The 25,694-nt window shown below is 38.9% G+C and overlaps 1 protein-coding gene across 2 annotated transcripts in view; it reads left to right on the forward strand.

Moving 5' to 3' along the window:
• The first annotated feature begins 11,286 nt into the window (after positions 1-11,286).
• Positions 11,287-25,694, forward strand: part of USP25 (ubiquitin specific peptidase 25) — a 138,126-nt gene continuing 123,718 nt past the window's right edge. For both annotated transcript variants that reach the window (XM_021671977.2, XM_021671980.2), the window contains exon 1: positions 11,287-11,733. In XM_021671977.2, coding sequence (XP_021527652.1) covers positions 11,689-11,733 — 45 coding nt within the window. In that variant the 5' untranslated portion in view covers positions 11,287-11,688. The remainder of the gene's footprint in view (positions 11,734-25,694) is intronic.

The following is a 25,694-nucleotide window of genomic DNA, read 5'->3' on the forward strand; positions in this document are numbered from 1 at the left end:
CAGAGAGTAAAAATAAACAAATAAATAAAAAGCAGGAGATGCAATTCTCGCCTCTGGTAAAATAGACTTTAAAGCAACAAAGATCAAAAGAGGCAAAGAAGGACATTACATAATGGCAAAAGTATCAATGTAACAAGAAGAGCTAACGATTCTATAGATCAACGAGACAGAAAATTAACAAGGACATCCAGGACTTGAACTCAGACCGGAACAAGTAAACTTAATAAACATTTATAGAACTCTCCACTTCAAACACACAAAACATACATTACCACCTCACACCTATTCCAAAAGTGACTACATAATTGGAAGTAAATCACTTCTCAGTAATCGCATAGCATTTCATAGGTTTGAATGAAATATTGGTTGGCTGCTTGTTTGTTATTTTCTTCCCTTATTCCTTCCTGTCTACATCATTAAGTATAATTATTGGTATAGAAGAGGTTTTCAATACCCATTACTAAACTGCATTCTAGCCTGGGCAAGAAAGCAATACTCCCATTCTCTCTCTCTCTTTCTCTTCCTTTTTCTTCCTCTTCTTCATTCTCTTTTTTTCTTTCTTTCTTTCTTCCTTAAAAAAAAAAAAGTGAAACAACATTCTTTGCTTTATTTCTTCATGCACATATTTCAGGATTATATTTTCTATATAGCTACATAATTATTTCTAACCTAGAGCTCAACTAGCTTTTGAATGGTACTTGTATAAAGATGAAATTTTGATCCAATGTATTTCTACTCCAGTTTCTTGAAGGCTCACTATAATGATAAATGAAACCTGAGAGACATAAAGAGCTGTCAGATCAGTTTTATTTCTAGTTCTTGCAAAATGTCCAATGACAACAGAAGTGTATAGCAGTGGCTCTCAACTTTTTTGGTTTTAAGACTGTTTTATACTTTTAAAATTTATTGAGTACCACAATGAGATTTCATGTCTGTAGGTTATATCTATTATTATTTATTGACTTTCTAAAAGATGTATTTATTACTTTATTTTAAAATAACAAGATACCTATCATAATATAAATAATGTCATTAAAATAACACATTTTCCAAAACAAACAAAAAATAGCTAGAAGCATGACAGTGTTGTTTTTAATTTCTGCATCTAAAACACCTGTTAAATTAAGGCCTGGTTTAACAGAAGATAATGAAATCATCTAATCTGCCTTCACTGTAAATCTGATACCATACGTTGTTTGAGTTGAAGTATATGAAAAATATCTAGCCTCACACAGATACATGGTCGAAAGCAGTTGTATCTTGCCAACTCTCTGAAAAGGTTTTGGCTACTTCCACAAATTCATCAACCAAATTTTAGAATGGCTGCTCTCTGAGTCCATTTGTGTTGCTATAAAATAATGCCTGAGGCTGAGTAATTTATAAAGAAAAAAGGTTAATTGGCTCATGGTTCTGCAGGATGTACAAGAAGGCTGATGCCAACATCTGCTTCCTGTCATGGCAGAAGGGGCAGGGGGGCTGGCATGGACAGGTCACATATGGCAGAGGAAGGAAGCAGGAGAGGAGGAGGTACCAGGCTCTTTTTAACAATCAGCTATTGTGGGAACTAAGAGTGAGAACTCACTCACTCCCTGGAGAATATCCCCAAGCCATTCATGAGGATCTGCTGCCATGACCCAAACACCTCCCATCAGGCTCCCTCTTTAATACTGGGGATCAAATTTTAACAGACCTGGTGGAGGTAAAAGAAACCATATCCAAACCATAGTAATTCAACTCTGGCACCCCAAATTTCATGTCCTATTTACATTGCAATATATAATCATCCTACCCCTGAAGTCTTAACTTGTTGCAACATCAACTCCAAAGTCCAAAGCTCATCTAACACTCAAGGTGAGTTCCTTATTGCTATGAGCTTATAAAATCAAAGACACATGATTTACTTCCAACATACAATGGTGGTACAGACATTCCATTCTAAAAGGGAGAAATCAGTCAAAAAAAAGTGGTAACAGGCCCCATGCTAAGTCTGGAGCCCAGCAAGACAAATACTAAATCTTAAAGTTCCAAAATAATCCATGACCCCACGTCTTGCAACCTGGGCACACTGGTGTAAGGGGTGGGCTCCCGAGGCCTTGGATGGAGACTTGGTGGTTGCAATCATGGGTTGGAGTCCAGTGACTGAGGCTTTTCCAGGCTGAGGTTGTATGTCACCGGTGATACTATAATTCTGGGTTTGGGGAGTGGTGGCCCTGATCCTACTGCTCCACTAGGCATTGCCTGAATACAGGTTCTCTGTGGGGCCTCCAACCCACATTTTTTGCTAGGCATTGCCTTAGCAGAGGCTCTCTACAGTGGCTCCACCTCTGCAGCAGACTTCTGCCTGGGCACTCAGGCTTTCCAACACATCCTCTGAAACCTAGCTGCCAAGCCTCCATCATGCTTGCATTTTCTATGCCTGCTAACTTACCAACACAAAGCAACCAAGGCTCATGGCTTGTGCCTTCCAGAGTGGCTTCTCAAGTAATATCTGGAACCCCTTGAATCTTGGCTGAAGCTGTAGCAGCCAGAGTGCCAGGAGCAGCATGTTGAGGCAGCAGAGGGTAGCAACACTCTCAGCCTGTCCCCAGAAGCCATTCTGTTCTCCTAGGCCTCTGGGCCTGCTGGGCCTGGGAAAGGAAGGGTGGCCTCAAAGATTTTGCAAACACCTTTGGGGCCTTTTCCCCATTGCCTTTACTATTGGCAGCTGGCTCTCTTTTATACCTGTTAATTTCTCTAGCAAGCTGTTGCTTCACATCAATTTTGGATTTCTCTCCTGAAAATTCTCTTTCCTTCTATACCACATGGCCAGGCTGTGCATTTTCCAAATTGTTACACTCTGCTTCTCTTTTAGTCATAAATCCCAACTTTAGTTCATTCCTTTACTCTCATATCTGATCATAAACTGTTAAAATCAGCTGTGCCACTTCTTTAACGCTTTGCTTAAAAGTTTCTTTTGCCAGATTCCTTAAGGTTATCATTCTTAAGTTCAGCCTTCCACAAAACTCTAGGGCATGGACACAATGCAGCCTAATTCTTTGCTACTGTGTAACAATGATGACCTTTGCTCCAGTTCCCAGTAAGTTTCTCATTTCCATATGAGACCTAGTTAGCCTAAACTTCACTATTCATATCTCTAACAGCATTTTGGTCATGACCACTTAACCAGTTTCTAAGAAGTCCCAAACTTTCCCTCATCATCCTGTATTATTCTGAGCTTCCAAACTTTTCCATTCTCTGTTCTTTACCCAGTTCTAACGCCACTTCCACATTTTCCAGTATCTTTATAGCAACATCTCTCTCCTTGGTACCAATTTTCTATCTTAGCCCATTCGTGTTGCTATAAAGGAATACTGAGATTGGATAATTCACAAAGAAAAAAGGTTTATTTGGCTCATGTTTTTGCAGGCTGTATGGGAAGCATGGTGCCAGCATCTGCTTCTGATGAGGGCCTCAGGAAGTTGCCAATCATGGTGGAAGGAGAAGGGGAGCCAGTGCGATAGATCAAGTGGCAAGAGACAAGCAACAGGAAGGTGCCAGACTCTTTTTAACAATCTGTTCTTATGGCAACTAAGAGTGGGAACTCACTTACTCCCAAGAGAATGACACCAAGCCATTTATAATGGATCTGCCCTCACCATCCAAAAACCTCCCACCAGGCCCTATCTTCAACACTGGGGATCAAATTTCAACATGAGACTTGGTGAGGGCCAAAGAAACTGTATTTAAACCATTGCAGCTTGTTTGCAGTGTAGGGGATATAAGTGCAAAAACTTTCAAGTCACACAAAACTCCTACTTTGGTTCAAGCTGGTTTAACAGGTTTGGATTGTGTGCCCTAGGTCTATTTACTTTAACTATAAACCACAGCTTCTGTTTCTGTAGAAAAAGTGTAATAACTCCAACTTTATTGGATTATTATAAAAACTAAATGATAAGTATGAAGTGCCTAGCACAGGTACTGGCACATAGCAAGTATACGAAAAATAGTATCTGTCCCTAAATGTATCACAGTTTCCCATATTTCCCTCAAAATAGAAGGCCTGGAATAGCCATCTCAACTCACCTAGAGTAAGACCAACCTTAGAGAGAAGGTTCTGAAATTAAAACTCATGGGATCTAGTTTTAAAATATTCTATTATATTTTCATATATACAGGATTTATTTCAGTCAGCATTCCCATATATTTAATGGTATTTATAATACCGTAGTCCAACCTGAAAGCTATGGTAGATTTGAACAGAATTATTCAATGAATCTTAACATTAAAGAAATTTCATGAGTTGTTCTTGATGACAAACAGACCAAAGTAATAAGCTGAGGCAGTGGTAGATTATTATATTCATATCCCATTTTATGAATTGATATTAAATATACTGAACATGCTGAAAATGTTTTCTTAAAGCCTAGAAAGTAGTTATTTTGAGGAAGGAGACCCAAGTATCTAAGATCACCTCCCCCTTGACTTCCACGCTGTATTTCAATAGAAGAAAAGGTGGCCGACTGGTGCCTCCTAAATAACCTTCCTATAGATAGAAGGCATAGTATGGGAAAATCTCTCCAGAAGGCATTGTTTTTACTTAAACAAGATCAAACTCCCACCCCACTCCTCCTCCATTGAATTGACCAAGACTCTTTCACATGTAATTTCTAAAACTGTAAACCCAAGACCCTTTCACATGTAATTTCTAAGGCTGTAAACCCAAGACCCTTTCACGGATAACATCTAGAGCTGTAAGCCTATATAAACGCAGAGCTTCTCTGTTAGAGGAGCTTGGCTGTTAAACAAACATGTCTCCTTGCTCCCGGCCGAAATAAATAACCTCTTCCTTCCTAGTTCAGTGTCTGAGAGTTCTGTTTCTTACGGCCACTCCTGCTTCATCTTATTTCAAATTATTTCACATTATAAATTCATTTCAAATTAATTCAAATTAAAAATTCATTTCAAATTATAAATGAATTATTCATTTCAAACTAAAATTTATTTCAATTATACTTAGTGAGCACCCATGCTACTAAATGTCATGCAGAATCCAAAAGTGACAGTATTTCTGCCTAACGTTTAAGTTTTTTTCTTTTCTTTCTATTTGCTAATAGCATGGTTTGCCTAGAAATACATTTTTGATTTCCCATGCCTCTGATATGTATTTTTAAAAAATTAAAGACATTGACACCTGAGCTTTGTGTCTTTTCTACTATCCAAGAGAGAATACAAGTAAGTACCAAGAGTCTGAAACTAAAGTAGCTGCCTAGGAATTACTAAGCACATTCTTTTGTAGGTGATCTGATATTTTGAATTGTAAGAAATATCACTGGAATAGTACCCTCTTAGACTGGCAAATTTTTGACCTGACCTCATTTAACACTGCTTTTCTTGTCTTGTCTTCTAGACTTAGAACATTCAATCCCAACTAATTTTTCTTGGTGCTCAGCTAACAGTTTTAACTTCTCAACTTATAAGTCACAAGGAAGTCCTAATAAAACAGCAAGAATGTGCTGACATTTATTTAATACCTTGTGCCTTAAAGTATTCTAGGAACTTTACATGTACTAAATCATTTAGTCATCAAAATAAACATATGTTATCATTTTCATTTTATAGATGATGGAACTGACACAGAGAAAATAGGTCAGGAAGAGTTATGTCAGAAAAACAGAATACTCCAGGTAGTGTTGGGGCTGAGAAAACAACACCCCAAAATATGGCACTTGGACATGCTGAACTGAAGAAGCCTCCATGTCTCTCTGACCACTCCCTTCCCCTATCTCTCATTCTCTGTGTCTTCCAAGGCACAGAATGAAGTTGTTCTCTGAAGTCTCCTTCTCTCTCTAAAGTACAGACCCACCTAAGAAAAAAAAAAAAAACCCTCTGAACCCTTCTCTGAGTTTTCATTAACTGAACTCGTATCATAGAAAGACAGACTGAAGTTTGTCAGCACACTTGAAAAGACATGTCACAAGCTGTTGTCTTCTCTGTGGGCCCAACAGGCTTTAAACTGGCCATTGTATGTCCTCTAAGTTCACTGACTTCCTCTAAAAATCATTTTCTATCCCCTTAAAAATATCTACACTTCCCAAACTCCCTTTTCACTTAGAACAAGCATATATAACCCGCTGGACCTTATACGATTGGGAAGTAATCACTGTGATTTTCCCCTGTGCATACTAATACAAATTTGTATGCGTTTTCTTTTATTAATTTGATTTTTGTAGGTTAATTTTCAGCCAACCTTCCAAAGATGAAGGGGAAGTTTTCCCATTACCCCTACAGTGGTTAAAACAAGGAATATTTATCCAAAGAATTTGTTATACAGGCAATGAGGAGCTGAAAAGTCGAACAAGGGCAGTGAGTTAAGCCAGAGTTTTGCAACATCAAGAAGGCATTACTACCCTTAATTTGGAGGGAGGATGTGAGGATGCGCAGTTTCTAAATATACAGAAGGCTTAAGTAACTTGCTCAAGATGATAGAACTAACGGTTCCTGGGTTGTTCTTCAGGATCATGTGCTCTGAACATGGGAGAGAGGTCTTGGAAAATGACATTAGTCACCTTCTGACATGTGGTTTCCTCTGCCTATATATATCATAGGATAATTTTAGGGAAATGTGTGCCTACCAATATGGAAGGAGAGACTTTGCCTTTTGAGTATAGGTGAATAGACAAGAAGTGATGAGAAAAGGTCTGAGGCTTCCAATACTGGCAGAAAATGTATGCAGGTACTATCCTTTTATTTTTTTAATGCATCTCTCACCAATCTAAGAAGTTACAGGATGGGGCATGAAAAAATATATTTGAAGGCACAGATGTATGAAGCATAGGATTAAGTAAAACAGATTGAATATGACTGTTATGGGCTGAATTTTCTCTCTCTAAAACTCATACGTTGAAGTCCTAACCCCTAGCACCTCAGCATGAAATTATATCTGAAGACAAAAATCTTGAAAGGGGTTATTAAGTTAAAATGATGCCAGCTGGGTGGGGCTGAAATCAAATATGACTTAGGTCCTCAGCAGAAGATGAAGAGGCACTGTGGGCACACACAGACCATGGAAAGAGGCAGCGAGAGGGTGGCCATCTGCAAGGCAAATAGAGAAGCTGCAGGAGAAATCAATCCTGCTGGCACCTTAATCTTGAGCTCCCAGTCTCCAGAGCTGTGAAAAAATAATTTCTGTATTTTAAGACACCCAATCTGTGGTATTTTGTTATGGCAGCACAACTAATACAATACCAAAGAAGCAACTCGAGAAATCCTCAGAAGGTGAGACACTAATGAGGGCCAGAGGAACTAATAATGACACACTTTGTCATATAGAACAATATGGCTGGGCTGCCAGGACCACAAAGCTATCCTCTTGGAATGAGAAGTTAGGGTTAGATGTGCACTGCGAAAGCACTCATAAATTTGTTTTCTCTCCTTCATGGTTGCCCACTTAATTCAATAAGTATTTTATTGTGCATGTATTATTAGGCATATAGTACTCTTATGGGTTCAAATCTATGAACACCCTGTTGCTAAATAGTACCATTATGACATCATAGAAACCTCCTCTTTAAATGATTGATTATTGTTTTTTCTTTTCTTTTCTTTTTTTTGTTTTGGGAGAGTCTTGTTCTATCGCCCAGGCTGGAGTGTAGTGACACATCTTGGCTCACTGCAACCTCCGACTCCTGGGTTCCAGCAATTCTCCCTGCCTCAGGCTCCCGAGTAGCTGGGATTACAGGCACTTGCCCCCACATCTGGCTAATTTTTGTATTTTTTAGTAGAGAGGGGGTTTTGTCATCTTGATCTCAGGTGATCCGCCTGCCTCCCAAAGTGGGATTACAGATGTAAGCCACCACACCCAGCCTACTTATTATTTTCTTATTGGGGGAAATAAAATTATACCAGAATGTCAACACATCTAAAGGAGGAAAATTATTCAGATCCTCATTATAGTAGATTTAAGACCACTCTTTTGTAATGGAAATTGTCTAAATCTGCTCCATGAATTCAACAGTTCTCTGCTGAATATCCTATAGTTGGGCATAGTGGTGCATGTGTGTAATCCCAGGTAGCTATTTCAGAGGCTGAGGCAGGAGGATCTCGTGAGCCCAGGAGCTCAACACCAGTTGCGGGGGAAGAAAAGAAAAGCCCTACAAATGTGTTTTAGCAATACGGTAAACTTTTGGCATCCAGAAATGGATTTTTAAACCCTCTCTAAAGAAACAAGGTAGAAGAATACCAGCTTTTTTGGTTGACATACAAAATACAATAATGAATATTGCTAGAAACAACATTTTGATCCAAAATAGAAAAATAGTCTTGGGGTTTGTGTTAGTCTATTTTATGCTGCTACAACATAGTACCTACGAATGGGTAATTGATAATGAACAGAAATTGGTTGGCTCACCGTTCTGGAGGCAGAGAAGGTCAAAATGGAGGGGCTGGCATCTGGTGAAGGAATGCCTTCTTGCTCTATCACTGCATGGTGGAAAAGCTAAGAGAAGGGGACAGGAGAGAGGGAAGGAAAGACAAAGAGAAAGCGTCAAGAGGGAGCCAAACTAGTCCTTTTATAAGGAAGCCACTCTTTTGATAGTGACTGCCCACTTGTGATAGCACCATTAATTAATTCATGAGGGCAGAGCTCTCGTAGCTTAATTACCTCTTATTAGGCCCCACCTCCCCACATTGTTGCATTGGGGATTAAGTTTCCATCACATGCTTTTTGGGGGATTCATTCAAACCATAGCAGTGTTACACACAAAATATTTCATATTATATGAAATATGTCACTCACCATTTTTACCTGAATGTCAACAATATGGAGTAAGGCAGCAGTTTAGAAGTTATTAAATAATATCTCGAGAACATATAATTCCAACAAACATGCATACTAAAGCTGACTCATACAATATAACTGTCATAGGACAAATTTTAAAAATGAATTAGGAAATCCCAGCGATGGGTTTTGTGTGCCAATTTATCTCAATTTCTCAAATTTCCATTCTCTAATTATTCATTCCAATCATAAGCTTTCCAAAAAGGAATGCCTATGAGGAAACTTGAAATTTTCTTCTTAACGTTCTTCAATACAACAGTTAAAAATATTTAAAGAAGTGCTGAGTAAGTAGAAAACAATCGGAAGTAAGCTGAAAATGAATGGTCTCAGTGGGCAAATACGCTTACCTTATAAAAGCTCTATTGGTGATCATCTATTAGGTTCTAGTAAGATCATTTCTAAAATTTTATTTTTGGTATGGAACTAAAAAATTTAACTCAGAGAGATGTATCGACAAATTCTTAAAATTAAAGTTTAGTATTTGGCAATATACCCCCCTAAATTTTTAGGTTAAATTTAATTTTCTTAAACTCAATTGTATGAGCCAGATTTCTTAAAAAAAAAAAAAAAAAAAACCAAACCAAAACCCTATAATATGGAGAAACATGAAGTTAGTATATAAACAAGGAAAAGAAGAAACTTTGGTCTATAAATTAGGAAAAATGGGTTCTAATAAGCTTTCTTTGACAGGTCACCCTCCTTGGGTTTCAGAGTTATAAAAGAAGGGATACATGGGATTAGAGCTGTGACAGTATTCTTACATTTCTGTTTCCAACCGTTTCATGATTTTTTAAAGTCTGCAATTTGTTAAAAATAAAATGTGTCAACAAATATGAAGATTCAAGGAAAAGATGACAACAGGTGGTTCAAGATATCCAAGCTGCAGATCAAAAGTGGTTGTAAAGTGAATAGAACTGTTAAAAAGCCTTAAGAGCTACTATAATCCATGATTATTAAATAACACCAGTGCTATTTCAATTATCATTTAGCAAGTGTTGGAAATAGATGTTGGAAATAGATACTGAGTGCTGCAAAGAAAAATTAGCACTGAGATAAAGGATCTTTCAGCAACGCAATTTTTACTTCTCAGATTGCAAGAAGGGTACATTAGCTAGCCATTGTGCCATGACAGTACAATGAACAAAGGAAAACACACAAATTTATCCCTTACACATTTGGGGTCATCCTTACTCCTGTGTCTGATCTCTGTTGGCTGGAGCCAGACCTCACAATCTAAACTAAAACTCGATTGGCTAATAACTTAAAACTTTTCTAAACAGGTAAAAGCAGTGGAGAGCTGGGACATGCCTGCGAGTGCGTCCAGCACAGATATCTTGGTCAAAGTACAAGGACAAAGAATGTACTACTGCCTATAAGCATGGCATGTCTAACAGCTGCATAAGATAGGGCTTAACAAAGTTATTAGCACACTTATTCTTTAAAAAGAAAGGAAACTTTAAAAAGGAACTTTTCTACTATACACACCAAGCTTGCTCTCCTTGTCATTGGATTAAAAATTATACCTGGATTTTCAAGTGTATTCTATTTGTGACAATATGCATTGATAATTTCTCTCTTCACACTGCTCCACTCTCACCTCAGTCCCCAGATTAGCTCCTGGAACTTGAGATATTTTTGCCGCTAGAGATTGCTTTCTTAACGATAGGTTTTCCTTACAATTCCATGTATAGTCAAGTATTCCATGCACCGTAGTTAATTGTTTGTTTAATTTGGCAACTGGGATATTAGAATTGTGTATTATCTAGGCAGTGATATTTTTGTAAGGTTGTTTGCTGCATAGATCCTATTTCATTTATATTTAGTCTTGGGAAAATAAACTTCATTTTTTCCAGAGCCCAGCAGTGACTGACACATATTCAAATGAATGAAGTAGATATATGTCCATATTCATTTATGTAATGATTAGTTAAGGAGAAAAGTACTTCCCACAATAAAGATTTCTGGCAGCCCTTTGCTTACTTGACTTTTCCCTTCAGGCAAGTTCACCGCTTGTGAAATTCCTAGAAAGGCGAGGAAGAGAACGCGTGACATAGAAAGGGGCCGGAGTTCGGGACCCTGTGTAGTTTTGGGACGTTATGCACATGCAGGGAAATGTTTGCTTTGGAGGCTTTGCGCAAGCTAGGGATCCGACAAGCCCTGGGCACAGGGAGGAACGCTGTCCTCCCCTCCGGCCTCCAGCCGAGCTTCGCGGAGCCCAGCGCCGGCGTCACGCAACCTGCCGCAGGGGCGGCTCCCGGGCCCAGCAGCCAGGCGCGCCCTCGCCCCATCCGGGAACGCCGGGCCCGCGCTGGGAGGGGTGGGGCTCCACGGTGGGTCACAATGTAGGGTTAGGGCGGCCGGCGGGCGGGGCTCTGCGGGGGAGGAGCCGCCGGGCGGGGGCGGGGACGAGGACGACGCGTGGGGGAGGGGAGGGGAGGGAGGAGGACTCGCGGAGGGAGGAGGACAGCGCCATTCCGGGCGCCGCTCCCTCCGTCCCCTCTCTCCCTTCCCTGCAGCGGCCCGTGAGCCGCCGGCCAAGGAGCGCGCGAACGTGTGACGCTGCCCGGCTGGCTCGCGCCCTTCTGCGCCCCGGCGTCCGCCGCCCGCTCATGGCCCCGGCCGCCGCAGACGAGCAGCGCTGAGGCGGGCCGCGTGGAGACGTGGGGCGGCCGCCGTGGCCCTCGCAGTCGGCGCTTCGCCGCTTGCCCGCGCTGCCCGCTCACCCCGGCCGCCATCGGCTTCGCGCCTGGCTGGCGGGGGCGCTGTCCTCCCCTGCCGTCCGCGCCGCTCCCTGGAGCTCGGCGGAGCGCGGCAGCCAGGGCGGGCGGAGGCGCGAGGAGCCGGGCGCCGCTGCCGCCGCCGCCGCGGGGGCCATGACCGTGGAGCAGAACGTGCTGCAGCAGAGCGCGGCGCAGAAGGTGAGGCGAGCCCGCGAGCCGGCGGGCCCCACTCCTCCTTCCGACGGGCTGTCCTCTCCCGCCGCGGCCGGGCTCCCGGGCCTCGCCGCCGCCGCCGTCCCCGGCTTCCTCCCCCGTCACCCCCGGCCCCTGCCCACCGCCTCGGGGGCGTCGCGCCCGGTGCCCAGCTGCGTGTGGAAGGCAGAGTGTAGTTTGCGGGCTTGAGTCCACTTCTTCTACTGATTGTTTTCCCGTAGCAGACGGTGCCAGGTATTGAGAGCGACCCTCACATTCCTACAGTGCTCTTAGTGGCTTCTTAATGAAACTTTATTCTCTCCCCTTAAATAAAAAAGAATAGCCGGTTGTCATCCTTTCTGAACCCATTTGTCTTTCTAAGGTGGTAGTGTTCCAGGCCTGCTATTTTGCAAAAACGGTCTCCACCAAAATCGAATCACCTGCCTTGCGGGGCAGGCGTGTTGACCAGGTGAACTCTATTTGGAAGTAGGTGGTTTGCTTGGTTTCTTTTCCTTTTAAGGTTTCCTTTTCCTCCTCTTCTTTTTATTTTTTTTCAATGTAGAAACTGTCCCTAAGGGAGGAAACCTTTCTGGCTATGTTATTCCAGGAATCTTTTGTCCCCTAAGTTTGACCTTGTTCCTTCCTTCACCCTTTACTCTTGCATCAGTCACACATTTAAATGGTCACTCACTAAAGAAAACAGTAAAAATTGTGAAGCTTTGTATCTTTAAAGTGAATCGTGAGAGATCATTCTACTGTTTTAGATTTTGCTTTCAGAATCTTAAGTGCACTATCATGGCTTGCCCCATATTCTGAAGAGTAGTTGGCCATGACTTAATATCTTTTTTTAATGTTTCATTTGCGTGAAAAGCATTTTGGGCAAAAGGGCGAGCCTTGCCTTAGTCTTGTTGGAATTACGGGGATAATTAGTGTTTACCGTGATCAACCACCTGAGTTGTGTTTGGTTTATCTGGGTGAGTAATGAATGCCCCACCCTGTTGGAGTTTTGGTGTGGTAATATCCTACCTGTGCTTGACTTGAGAATTAAGACTTACTGTTCTCACATGGGCTGTCTACATACAGCCTGCTACATTTTTGCTTTGAGATTATTTTTAGAATTGTATGATACGGCTTTAAAGTAATTGAAGATACTCAAGAAGTTTGGAAAGCAAGGATAGTGCATTGTTATTTTAGGCAGGTTGGGAAAGTTGTTTTGAGACTTGTATGTCAGTTGATATTACAGATAAAGTTAGACGGATATTGCACACTGCATTTTATTTACAGTGAAATAATTCAAGACAATACTGAGGGTTTAAAAGAATTTACTTCCTAATCTTCCCTATTCTCTTTTGAATACCTTCAAGTTTAGTTTTTAAAGACTTACGGCTTAGGAAAGATTACATGTTCATATGAATACCAAGCAATATTTAATGTGTTTGGTACCATTTGTTTACAGTTGTCTTCAATGTTGGATATTAAAGTCTGTTTAAAAGTGAGAAATGTAAATTTTTCACATCTAAGTTAGAACAGGGAAGAACTTTGTAAGTTTGTGAATTTTTTTTTTCAATTGATTTTGTCTAAACTGCATTGAATGACTATGCAGACTCTATTGCATGGTTCAGAGGTTATACATAAAATTGTAGAATCAAGAATCAAGTTAACGAAAGAGTGATCTTGCCTGTCAAGTCCAAGTTCCTAGTTTAATGAATCCCCTCCCCACACAAAGGGAGTAGTAGTTAATTCAAAATACTATCATTTAGTACGGGTGTGTTTTAGATCATTTATTTTACTGTTATTGGAGAATTCTTTTAGCGAAACTTTTAATGATATTTAGATTGTTTTACAAAAGAAACACTTAAATGTGTTCGCTTTCCATATTAATACACAATTACTTTGTTACTCATATTAGAACTATTTGAAAATATTTACATGGATATAAATAAGCCATGTACCTCAATCAGTTGAGAGATTTAAATCCATCAAGCTAGTAACCAGGAAGTGAACTTAAAGCTGGTAACTAGGAAGTGAACTTCACACTTAGAAGAAACAAAAGTGAAACTCTGTTTTTACTTAGACACTTTATGGGTTATCTGTAAAAGGAGAGGTGTGTAGTGTATATTGCAGAGCGAACATTTTAGCCAGTTTTTTTCTCACCTTAAAAAATTGTACATATGTGTTTTTAAATTTTAAGTTAATAGCTATATTCTGGTGGTCCGAATGGTTTCCTATATTTTCAAGATTTTTTAAAACTATTATTTTGCAGGTGGATGTAGTTTTGTTGTTGTTGTTTGCAGCATCACACCGCACAGAACTTTCATGGGTTTTTTGTTCACCTACGGAATTCATCGGTCATTGTCACAATGTAGTTTGATGAGGCAAGGGGCCACCTTTTCCTTTTGATGTGTTCTTTGCCTGATTGCTGGAGTTTGGCCAACAGGGACTTATGTAGTAAAACTGTAGAAAGCTGCTTTTCTGAGGTTTAGATGTTTCAGGTGAGGTGCAGTTGGCAGCAGATTAGCTAAATCCTGTAATAATTTTGGTCTTGGACATGTGTCTTCAGTCTTTGTGCTTCATATTTACCTAGGTTCAGGAGCCTTAGATCTAAGAAATTTGATACACAGATTCAAGTTCCAAATGAGGATCCTTCCCTCCCCCCTCCCATCTATCTAACCAGATGAACCAAGTGAGGATTCTTTAGGGTAGTATTAGTAGGAGGTTTGCTCCCAGGGACCAAATTAATTTACAGAGTTAAATGAACAGGATACTACTGACAGTAAATGCGTCCTTCTGAGTTGAATACAAATATTGTTTCACTCTAGGGCTTAGAACAGTTCTTTACACATAGTAGGACTCAGCAAATATTTGATGAAGTGAGTGAATGGTTTCCAAAAGGAACATAGGTACAGTACTTAGTTTTCCTAACTGAATCTTGAAATTTAAAAATTAAGAAATGATGAGGCTGGGTGGGTGTGGTGGCTCATGCTTGTAATCCTAGCACTTTGGAAGGCTGAGGTGGGAGGATCCCTTGAAGCCAGGAGTTCAAAACCAGCCTGGGCAACAACATGACAACCTTTCTGTTAAAAAAAAATAATGAAAGCTTGAAAAACTGCTCATGCTAAGAGAATAGGCAGTGTAGTGAAAAGACAGGATATGGGATAGATCTCAACTACCGTGACCTTGGGCAAGTCATTAAGTACCGCTGAAGGTTCTTTTAATGCCTTAACATTAGCATGATGAGATATGAGCAACTTCTTTAGATTGTTTAATGGTCCTAAGCAAGTGTTCGGTATAGGGAGCATAAAAGAGAAAGTATAGGATGTAGGCAGAGCAATCTCAAGGTCTACAGTCCACTTTCACTTAATCCTGGAAAGATGAGGGTCAGGTGGGAAGGTTGTCACAGATTAAGCAACTTCACAGTTAAAACTTGAAAAACAATACAGACTGGATTCAGTGTAAATTTCCTAGTTAAAATAACATGTATTTTCCAATTTAGGATCATCTTAAGTTTATAAAACAATACCATACAGCATTTGGTAGTTAACAGTACTTAAGTCACTTTAAATGTTACATAAAGGGGATATTCTTTATTAGGAATCAGTTTATCTTATTAGTCTAAGTCTTGATTTGGGCACAGAAATAGGATTCCAGCTGCTTATTCCTTTTCTTATTCTTTCCCTTGCACCTAATTTTGACTTGTATACTCACATTGTATCCAGCCTTTTAAATGAATTCACATCATTTCTAATATTATTTTGATTTTCTTCAATATTATATATACAGTCCATATCCTTTACAAATACTTAATATTCTGACGTCTTTCTTGTCATTATTTATATGACTTGTTACTTTAAGATTACAGAATGCTACTATAATTTGTTTCTGTTATATATTGTTTCCTTATGATATGAAAATTTACTTACATTCCTAAGTTTTATAAATGTTTAAAACTAGATTTAAATGTTGACTATCATGTCTTTTTTTGCAATGAATGATGTGATATTTTATATGTCATAATACAAGAACCATTTGTATGTAAGATATATGAATATTTACTATATAATCTGTGTAAGGCACTGTGCTAAGTCTTCTTACAAACCTTTTTCATTTAATCCTCCCAACCACCTTATGAAGTGAGTACTATTTTTTTCCCATCTTATTGAAGCTGAGGAAACAGTATTGGAGAACTAAAGCTGTATTTCATCTCTGGCATGTATTAAGGGTCAGATTTAAACTCAAAAGTCATATGATGGACAACTCCCTGCTCTTAACTGCAATGCCATATCGGTTTGGCTGTCCTTGAATTTCTGATAAAACCCCTTTTGGTAATGTTGCTGTGCTATTTTAATATATTTCTATATGTAATATAATAAATTTAAACCTAGAATTTGGTATACAGTTGGTCTTCTGTATCCGCAGGTTCTGAATCCATAAATTCAACCAACTGTAGATTGAAAATATTCTGGAAAAAAATAAAGCATTGTTGCATCTGTACTGAACATGTACAGTCTTATTTTGGCCATTATTCCCTAAACAATACAGTATAACAACTATTTATGTAGCATTTACACTGTGTTAGTTATTACAAGTAATCTAGAAATGATTTAAAGTATATTGGAGGATGTGTGGATGTGTAAGTTACATGGAAATACTACATCATTTTATATAAGGGACTTGAACATTCAAAGATTTTGGCATCTTTGGGGGTCCTGGAACCAGTCCTCCTTGGATTCTTTAATGAGATTAGTTATAAGGTTTGCTGTGTCCATGAGGGCTATTAATATAAGGTTAGCTCATAAAATGATTAGGAGGCTTTCTGTGTTTTCCTGTGCTTTTGGAATTGTTTAGGATTAGGTAGAGTCATTCAAAATTGATAGTCTATAGTCCTTTTCGATTTGAAAAATTAGATATTGTTCAACTGAAGTACATGTTACTTTGAAGATTTGGTGAATGTGATTATATCAGGGCTGAGCTGCTCATTTACAGCAAATTTTAGGCAAAGTTTCCAAATTTTGCTCGTTGTCTTTTACATTTTCTGTGTTTTTTAGGGTCAAATTTTAAAAGTTTTATAGTTTGAGAAAATTTTAAATTTCATTGAGGTTTCTGTATGTATCGGTCTAAAATTTTCTCCTAATTCTGTGCACGTGTATATAGACATGCCAATTTTTTTAATTCCCTGTTTGTTTTGTTTTCAGTAGTGTTTGCCAGATGCTGATCTTATTTCTTTGGTCTTTCCAAAATTTAGTCCTTTATTTTTTTCTAATTTATTAATTTTTACTTTTCATCTTTAATTTTAGATTTCTACTCTTTCTGGTGTTTATTGTTCTTTTTATAGCCTGAATTCAACATTTACATGAATTTATCATATTTAATAATGAAAAACGTTTTGAGCTGTGAATTTTCATCTATTTTCTTTTGGATTTAACTTCCTTTTCCTTTCATTATTTAAAAGTTTTTTAAAAGTTTGCTTTCCAAGATGATATTTTTGAAGTATTCTTTTAATGGTTGATATTTAGTTTCATTGCACTGCGTTTGAAGACTCTGCAACAACAACCTATATATGATATATAAAATTTCTTTTGTTAACCTTGCTTTATTGAAAAATTAATGCTCTCTCGTAGTGAATTGATATGCCATCTTTGTCATATACAAAAGTTTAATGCAAAATGTTTTTTTCCCGTTTCCTTGACTCACTCTTTTTCATCAATCATTTTGTGAATATCATCCTGTCTTTATAGTTGTTGCTTTAGAATAATCTCTCATACTGGAAAAGACAGTTCTTTGCCTTTGTTCCTTTTTTCTGGAGGTGACAGTTTTCCTTAGAAATTTTAGCATAATCATACCAAGTTTTTTCAAATCATCTGGCTTTTTGATTAATTTCATTGAATCTGTGGATCAAATTTGGGATTATTAACATCTTTATGATACAGGATGAGCAGGATATACTTCTGTTTTTATTAGGTCATGTTTAATATCTCTTTCATGGTTTATAATTTAGCATGAAATTCTTATACATCTTTTGTTTTAGGTAGTTGATAATTTCTGCTAACTGTTATATGGTGGTGCTTTTAAAAATTTGTTATTAGTGTATTCAAATGCAGTGGTCTTTTGTATATTAATTTTACATTTAGCCACCTTGCTAAATGTTTCTTATACCTTTTCCAGAGACAATTTTGCACTTTCTGTGTAAAAGATCATATCATGATTAAACAATACATTTTACTTATATATAATATTTTCAATTTTTGTGCCCGTACTTTCATTTTTTTCTGTACTATCAAATACTTCCATTAAACATTGATTAGAAGTGATAATGAGTATTTTGTTGTTGTTGTTGCTGATTTAAAAAGGCAGTCACCACTTTTGTACCTCATGCATTTCTGAAATATTTACATGTATTAGTTGTGCAGACTTAGAAAATAGGGTCTGTTTACAAGATACTGTAGTATTTTCAGTTGTGATGCTTGCATGTACTTTTTCTTTGGGTCCTGGTGACCTTTGGTTAAGCTTTCACTCTAAGTATCCTGGCTGTGGTGGGGGAAGGGTGCTGGAAGTTTGTCAGTCTCTTCTCTGTCATCCTATGTTCTGTGAAGTCAGGTAGGGGACTTTTTTTTTCTTTTAATTTGTGGCCCTTGTTTTCTTCTTCAGGGGCTACTCCACAATCATTGATTTCTGCCCTGATGTGCTTAGAGTAAGGGTGGTTACAGGGTCTTTCTTCCCCTGGCACTGAGCATAATTTTACTCTCTAATGTCATTGAATTACTTTAAGCACTGACCTGCAGCAGTGGCCTGCCATTTTCCTATAAATGTAATCATTGATTTTTATAATGTATGAAGGACCAAATTTGCCTTTTGAAATTGAGTTTAGGAATGGCGCTAAGTAATGTGGGCACGTAGATGATGTGAAAGTTGAGTTTATAAAAGGATGATGCCTTGCATTTATTTTGACAAACTTTAATTTCCAAGAACATCATCCTTGTCATGACATCTTGTTTTATGTATATGATAAGTAATTTTTCAGTTTTTTCTTTTTTGCCTCTTGATTAACTCTGCTTCAGTACAGACCATCTGCTTATTTTTAGTTTTTGGTTCTCTGAACTGCTAGATATTTTAAATGTCTAGCAATATTTTCCTTGTTTCCTTAGTCTTGTTACTATAGGTTTAGATCAGAGTTTTTTGTAGTATAGTTTTTGTGGACCGTCTTAATTATCTGTAGTGCTTGCTAAAAGTACAGATTTCTTTGCCTCACCGTAGACTATTGTTTCAAGACACTGAGGGTTGGGCTAAAGCATGCTTTCTAAGAATCTCAGATTATTATTCTGTACTTAATGTTTGAGGATCACTGGTCGAAGTTAATTAGTATTCTTAAGGATAAAAGTGTCTTTAGCACTGTGTAAATTGACTGCAGGGGTCCTTTAGGGATTGAATTATCACAATACACCAAATTTAATACGGAAGCAGAGTCTTTTAACACACATTGATTCTTTTGTTTCAGGTGTTTCTCTCTATTAGCGCCAGCAACATGTTTCATTGTAGAGGAGCTGTCTCCTCCCACAGGCTTTTCTGGTCAACATGTCTATGGAAACCCAAAGCCTCAGGTGGCTAGGTGGGAACTTATTTGCCCCTCTTACTCGTGGGGGGCAAATAAGTTGTTGAATCGATGCATTAGGAGTTGGAAAATGATTGTATGTGCTAAAATTGTAATCTTCCTGTCTCTTTATGGCTGTTTTTGTTTTCTTTTTGTGTGTATTTGCGTATGAATAATTACTGAAGGATTTTTTTTTGGAGGCTAACTATAGCATATGAAAACTTACGTACAACTTAGATAAATATATTAAGATTATTATACTTAGTACCATTCTAGACATGAAATAGAATATCTTATTTTCCTGAAAGTTTCTTTTGTTCCTCATTTATACTGTCCCTCTTTTCTACGCACCGCCCCCCTCAGCTGCCATATTGACTTTTTTCAAGTTAATGTTATTGTGGTATGATATACACTGAAAGTGTATAATTTGATGAATTTGGCCATACAGAACATTTCTGTCACTCCAGAAGAGGAAGAGGAATTTGTCCTGTGTCACCTTTCTCATTCATTATCAACATCTTCATTATTGCAGGCAACTGTTGATCTGATTTTTATGACTATAGATTAGTTTTGGCTATTCTGGGTCTTCACATAAATAGACTTGTTTATACAATTTTTTTTTTTTTTTGGCCTCTGGGTGCTTTTGCTCAGTAAAATGCTTTTGAGATTCAGCCATGTTTTATTGCATGTATAAGTTTGTTTCTTTTTACTGCAGAGTAATATATTCTCACATCTGTGTATTCACATACCTTTTGATGTGCTTTTTTATGTATATATAATGTTACGTGTACATCTGTAAGCTGGTTTTTGAGTAGACTTATTTCTGTTTCTCTTGGGTAAATGCATAGGTGTATAATTGTTATAATACTAAATTGTTACCGAAATTGATTGTACATTCCCATTAGCAACATAGGAGAATTTCAGGTTGTCTACATTTTTGTCGACACCTGGCATTGTTAATCTTTTATGTTTTAGCCATTTATTGTTACCTCATTCTGGTAGCAATGTATACTTCCCTAATGACTAATGATTTTGGACATCTTTCATGTTCTTGCTGGCCAGTTTAGGATGATTTTTTTTAACATTGCTTCTTATACATTATCCAGTTTTAACACCCTTATATATTACCAGTCGCAATAGCTACAATTCTTCCAAGTCTTAAAATGATAAAAATGTCAGAGATGTGGCTAAAGGTAAAACACTCCAGTACTAAGTGCTAATACATTCACAAAACAAATTGAGATTGCACAATTTTATGTTTTTTTTGGTTAAACACCTGTTAAAACGGTACATTGCTGAAAAATGGGAACTCATTTCCTCATCATACCTCAAAGTAAATATTAAATTTATCTCTTTAAAAATTAATTACACACATAAATGAGAAATCTTCATGAAGCATATTTTGTTACACAGGGTACAAAAATAATTTCACATATTAGTTGGTTTGGAAGTTTGAAAAGAACATGGAGGAGCAGTTGCAGGGGTGGGATGAACTGTGGTGAAGCAAGTAAATTGGGCAGAAAGATACCTTTAAGAAAATGTTTTTTTTTATAGTTTTTGGTCTGTCTGAAGACAGGGAAGAAGAGGAATCTGAATTGGAAAAAACCCACTATATATGTTGGGTTTTTGTTGTTGCTGTTCAGTCTGGAAGTGGGTGGTGTGTGGTGAGGGCATTAGGTCATCAGGGCAGAATTGGCTGCAGAGCTGAGAGCTACGTCCTCACTGAAGTGGGATAGATGTTTTGGGGAGGGGTATGCAGAGAGGAGCCAGGAATGATGTACCATTAATGGCCAGGACCTGTTGCTATGGTAACACCAATGTGCAAACCAACTGTGCATTCACATATACAAAAGTTTTGTGTATTCATGCCAGAATACATGCATAATTAAGTGTCTCAGCTCCTTAAGGTGGAGCTGCAGAAACATTGGCTTGAAGGTCTGGGGTTTTCTGTTTTCATGCGAGGCCTCTGGGCTGGTGTCTCATCAAGAAGGCCCTGAAGTTTTCCTATGGGGTTTTGGAGAAAGGCTTTGGAGCAGGGCCGGGCTGAGAAAGAGGATGGAAAGAAAGGAAACAAGAAATGATCCACTACCTCAGGTTTTGAAATCCTCAATTTTGGGAGGAAAGAAGTGACACAAGATTTTCTCGGTGCCACATTGCCAGCCGGAAACCTGAAAAGCCAGCAGGGCCTCTGCCCGGGTTTTGCTTGCACCCATTGGGCTCCTTCAGCTTGCTTGGCCCAGCAGGCTGCTCTGGGCTGATCCCCAGCCCACATTCAATGACCACTGCTACTCCCCACGTGCTCACCCCACGGAATGACCAGGCACACCACATGTGGCTTCCACAGCTGGGCTCCAGCGTTCAGGCAAGGGGAATACAATGGAACTCAAAAACTCAGAGACACCAGCAACCATGGAACTCCAAGGAGGTGTCGTAGCTTCTGCCTGGGCAGTCCTGAGGTCCGAGCCACCAGGGAATGCCACAGCTGTCTCTCGTTCCTGCTGCTCACAGCTCAGTGAATGGAGGTGTGTTAGAGCTTGTTTGTTCCCACTGCTTGTGACTTGGTGAACGGGGGGTGTGTTACAGCTCTAGCTTGGGAAGTTCTGAGGTCTGGGTCCCCAGTGGGGTTGCAGCTTGTCACTCCCATAGTCCAGCAAATGGAGGTGTATCACAGCTCTTTTCATGCCCACCGGCCTCAGCTCCACGAGCCGGCCAGAAGCGCGTTATAGCTGTTTTTGTTTCCGCTGTTCTGCGAGTTCTGGATTCTTGTCCCGCGACCAAGAACAATGAGGTATGCAGACACCAGTGAATGAGCAAGGCAGAGGAGAATTTTATCGAGCAACAGACAGACTCTTGACAATGAGAGGGGATGTGAAGTGGTTAGCCCTCATTGTGAGAGGGGCCCCGAAAGCTGGTGCTGTCTGTGTCACTGAGTCCAGGGTTTTTACAGGGTTGGAATGAGGAGATGTGGGCTGTAGGTAGCCTTGGAAAAAGCAACGTTCATTTGGTTTAAAAGCATTATTCAGAAAGAACCCATTGGGAAAGAGTAGGCAAAAAGAATAGAAGTTATCACTCTAGTCATGGACTCTATCTGTGTCTAGAACCGGCAGCTCGGTTTTCAGGCTTTAAACTGTCTTTGGTTTGAAGGTCGGGTTTCACCAGGGACTTGTCCCCGCCTGCCTAGGACTTTGTCTTCTGCAGCTATCAGAAGCAGCTCTGCACAGGCCTCTTGGGGTCAGTGGTTACTCTTTTTGCCAGTTTTGGTAGTATCATGCAGATTCACAGAGCTGGCTTCTGGGCTTCTTCCCAAGTGAGTCAGGAATTGAAGTCACATAAAACAGTGGAACTTATAGAACTGAAAGTATTTCCATTCTTGCTGGGTGGCAGAAGTAGGAGAGCACCAGTGCACTTGAGCATGTGGAACTGCAGCCCAGTTGCTGAAAGCAGCATATAAGATGACCCTGGTGAGCTGTGCAGTTTCTGTGGTGTAAAGTGGGTAGGGGATCCAGACCTTTGGGGTTACAGAGATCAGAGCTGCTCCCTCAGGTCATGGAGTCCTGTGCTAGGTAGGAGGTGTGGTCCTAGGACTGTGTGAACGTTGGTGGGGTTTGCTGTTGCCATTAGCTTGTTTTTGTCCATCTTGTTGTTGGCTTAGGCAAAACTTAGGGTCTGCAGGGTTTTTTTTTTTTTTTGAGATGGAGGTCTCACACTGTCATCCAGGCTGGAGTGCAGTGGTATAATCTGGCTCACTGTGAACTCTGCTTCCCTGGTTCAAGCGATTGTCATGCCTGAGCCTTCCACGTATTTGGGACTACAAGTGCATACTACCAGGCGTGGCTCATTTTTATGATGGGGTTTTGCCATGTTGGCCAGGCTGGTTTTGAACTCCTGTCTTCAAGTGATCGTACTATCTTGGCCTTCTAGGGTCTGCAGTGTTTTGAGATGGAGTTTTGCTCTTGTTGCCCAGGCTGGAGTGCAGTGGTGCGATCTCGGTTCACTGCAGCCCCCACCTCCTGGGTTCAAGTGATTCTCTTGCCTCAACATCCTGAGTAGTTGAGACTACAGTTGCCCACCACCACACCTGGCTAATTTTTGTAGTTTTAGTAGAGATGGGGTTTCGCCATGTTGTCCAGGTGAGTCTCGAACTCCTGACCTCAGGTAATCTGCTTGCTTTGGCCTCCCAAAGTGCTGGGATTACAGGTATGAGCCACCACACCGGGCTGGGTCTGCAGTTTTTGGATGAAAGTAAATGCTTTTCCAACCATTTATTGCATGAGCAGAAGAGTGAGTAGAATTCTCTATCTGAAGCTGGAGGGCTGACTAACCACTTTAGGGCCACTGCCCCTGCCCCACCTCCACCTTCTCCCTCTTTTTCTCTTCCCTCCTATTCTCCTCTCCCTTCCCACTCCTCCTTTTCCTGAGTGCTGATGCTGTTCTGCCTTAAGCTTCTAAGCAGGGAGGGAGGGGGAGTCTTTTACAGTGGGGGAGAGGAAGGTGTGGGAGCCAGGCAGGGGATATTGCAGGAGTGCTAATAGGAACCCAGGGCCTCTGTCTTTTTCTTATTGACCATTTTTATGTCTTCGTTTTAACATGTTAAGATGATTTATCAATTTCTTAGTTGGATTATTGTATTGCTATTGAGTTGTAGGAATTCTTCACATATTGGGTATCTTTTGTCATGTATATGGAATTTACAAGTATTTTCTCCCAGTGTGTGGCTTGTATTTGCATTTTCTTAGGTTTCTTTGAAGCTGAAATATTTTAATATTGATTGTTTAATTTACTTTTATGGTTACTACTTTTTTCTTGAACCTTAGTTTTTAAACCTTTTTTTCTCCCTGTGTTTTGTTGTAGAAGTTTTGTCATTTAGGTTTGTGATCCATTTGGAATTCATTTCTGTGTGCTCTCTGATGTGTAAGAGTCAAGGCTCATTTGTTGCATGTGGATATCTAGTTGTTCCAGCACCTACTTTTGAAAAGCTGTCCTTTCATCACTGAATTATAATTGGTATCTTTATGGAAAATTAATTGACTGTATCGGAGTGGGTTTATTTTTGAACTCTGTTCCTTTCTATCCTAATGCTGTGCCATACCGTCTTGATTACTGTGGCTTTGGAATGTGTCTTGAGGTGGGTAAATGTTAATTCTTCAACTTTGTTCTTGTTAGAAATTTGTTTTGGCTATTCTAGATCTTTTTGCATTTCCAAATACAATTCTGAAGCACTTACACAGTTGGACAAAGAGCCTGCTGGGATTTTTGAATGGTATTATGTTGGATATATATATTAATTCTGACTGTTTGGACATCTTAACAGTATTTTATCCTTTCAATCCAAGAACACTTACGTTTCTCCATTTACTTAGGTTTTATTTTTCCAACGTTTTCGTTTAAAGGTCTTTGTATATCTTTTGTTAGAGTTGACATTTTTTGATACTATTATAAATGATATTTTTTAGTTTTATATTCAATTGTTTTTTGCTGGTATATAGAGTATGGTAGATTTTTCTGTGTGAAGCTTTTATCTGTGACTTTGCTAAATTCAGTTATTCTAATAACTTTCTTACTTTATTTACCACCTTTATTCATTTTAAAAATTGTACTCTTTGAAGTCTTCTGTAATATGTTTAATAGAAGTGGTAATGACAGACATCTTTGTCTTGTTCCCAATTTTATGTGGAAAGCATTCAGTCTACTATGATTTTAGTTGTTGCACTTCTTATTGTAGATGCCTTATATAAGGTTGAGAAAGTTTCCATCTATTTCTGGATATCTAATATTTTGGTAAAAATGTGTTATAGTTCATTTATACTTCTAGATACACTACAGCTTAACCATTCTACAGTTAAACTGGTTATCTTTTTATATATTTATGGTCCATTGTGACTTTTTTCTGTGAAATTGACGTTTGTTTCTCTTGCCTGTTTTTTCTTTTGGGCTGTTTTTCTTTATGATTTGAGGTAGCTCTTTATAGTTTAGATACTACTTTTGTTTTTCTATTTACAATAGTCTGCCTTTACCCTCGTGGAATATGTTTCAAGACACTGAATGCTTGAAACTGTGGCTAGTATTGAACCATATATATAGTGTATTTTGAAAGAGACTACATTCATATAACATACTGCATATATTTTCAAAGCACTTGAAATAGTATACTATATATAGTATGGTTCAATACTATATAGTATAGTTTTTTCCATATATATACCTACCTGTGATAAAGTTTAGTTTATAAATTAGGCACTATATATATAGTACATACAGGTTTTTTCCCTATATATACCTACCTGTGATAAAGTTTAATTTATAAATTAGGTACAGTAAGAGACTAACAACAACTAGTAATGAAATAGAACAAGTATGATAATATACTATAATGTTATGCGAA

This window comes from Aotus nancymaae, unplaced genomic scaffold (genome assembly GCF_030222135.1).
Source record: "Aotus nancymaae isolate 86718 unplaced genomic scaffold, 86718_ANA_hifiasm-v0.15.2.pri h1tg000022l_1, whole genome shotgun sequence".
NCBI classification, from domain to species: domain Eukaryota; kingdom Metazoa; phylum Chordata; class Mammalia; order Primates; family Aotidae; genus Aotus; species Aotus nancymaae.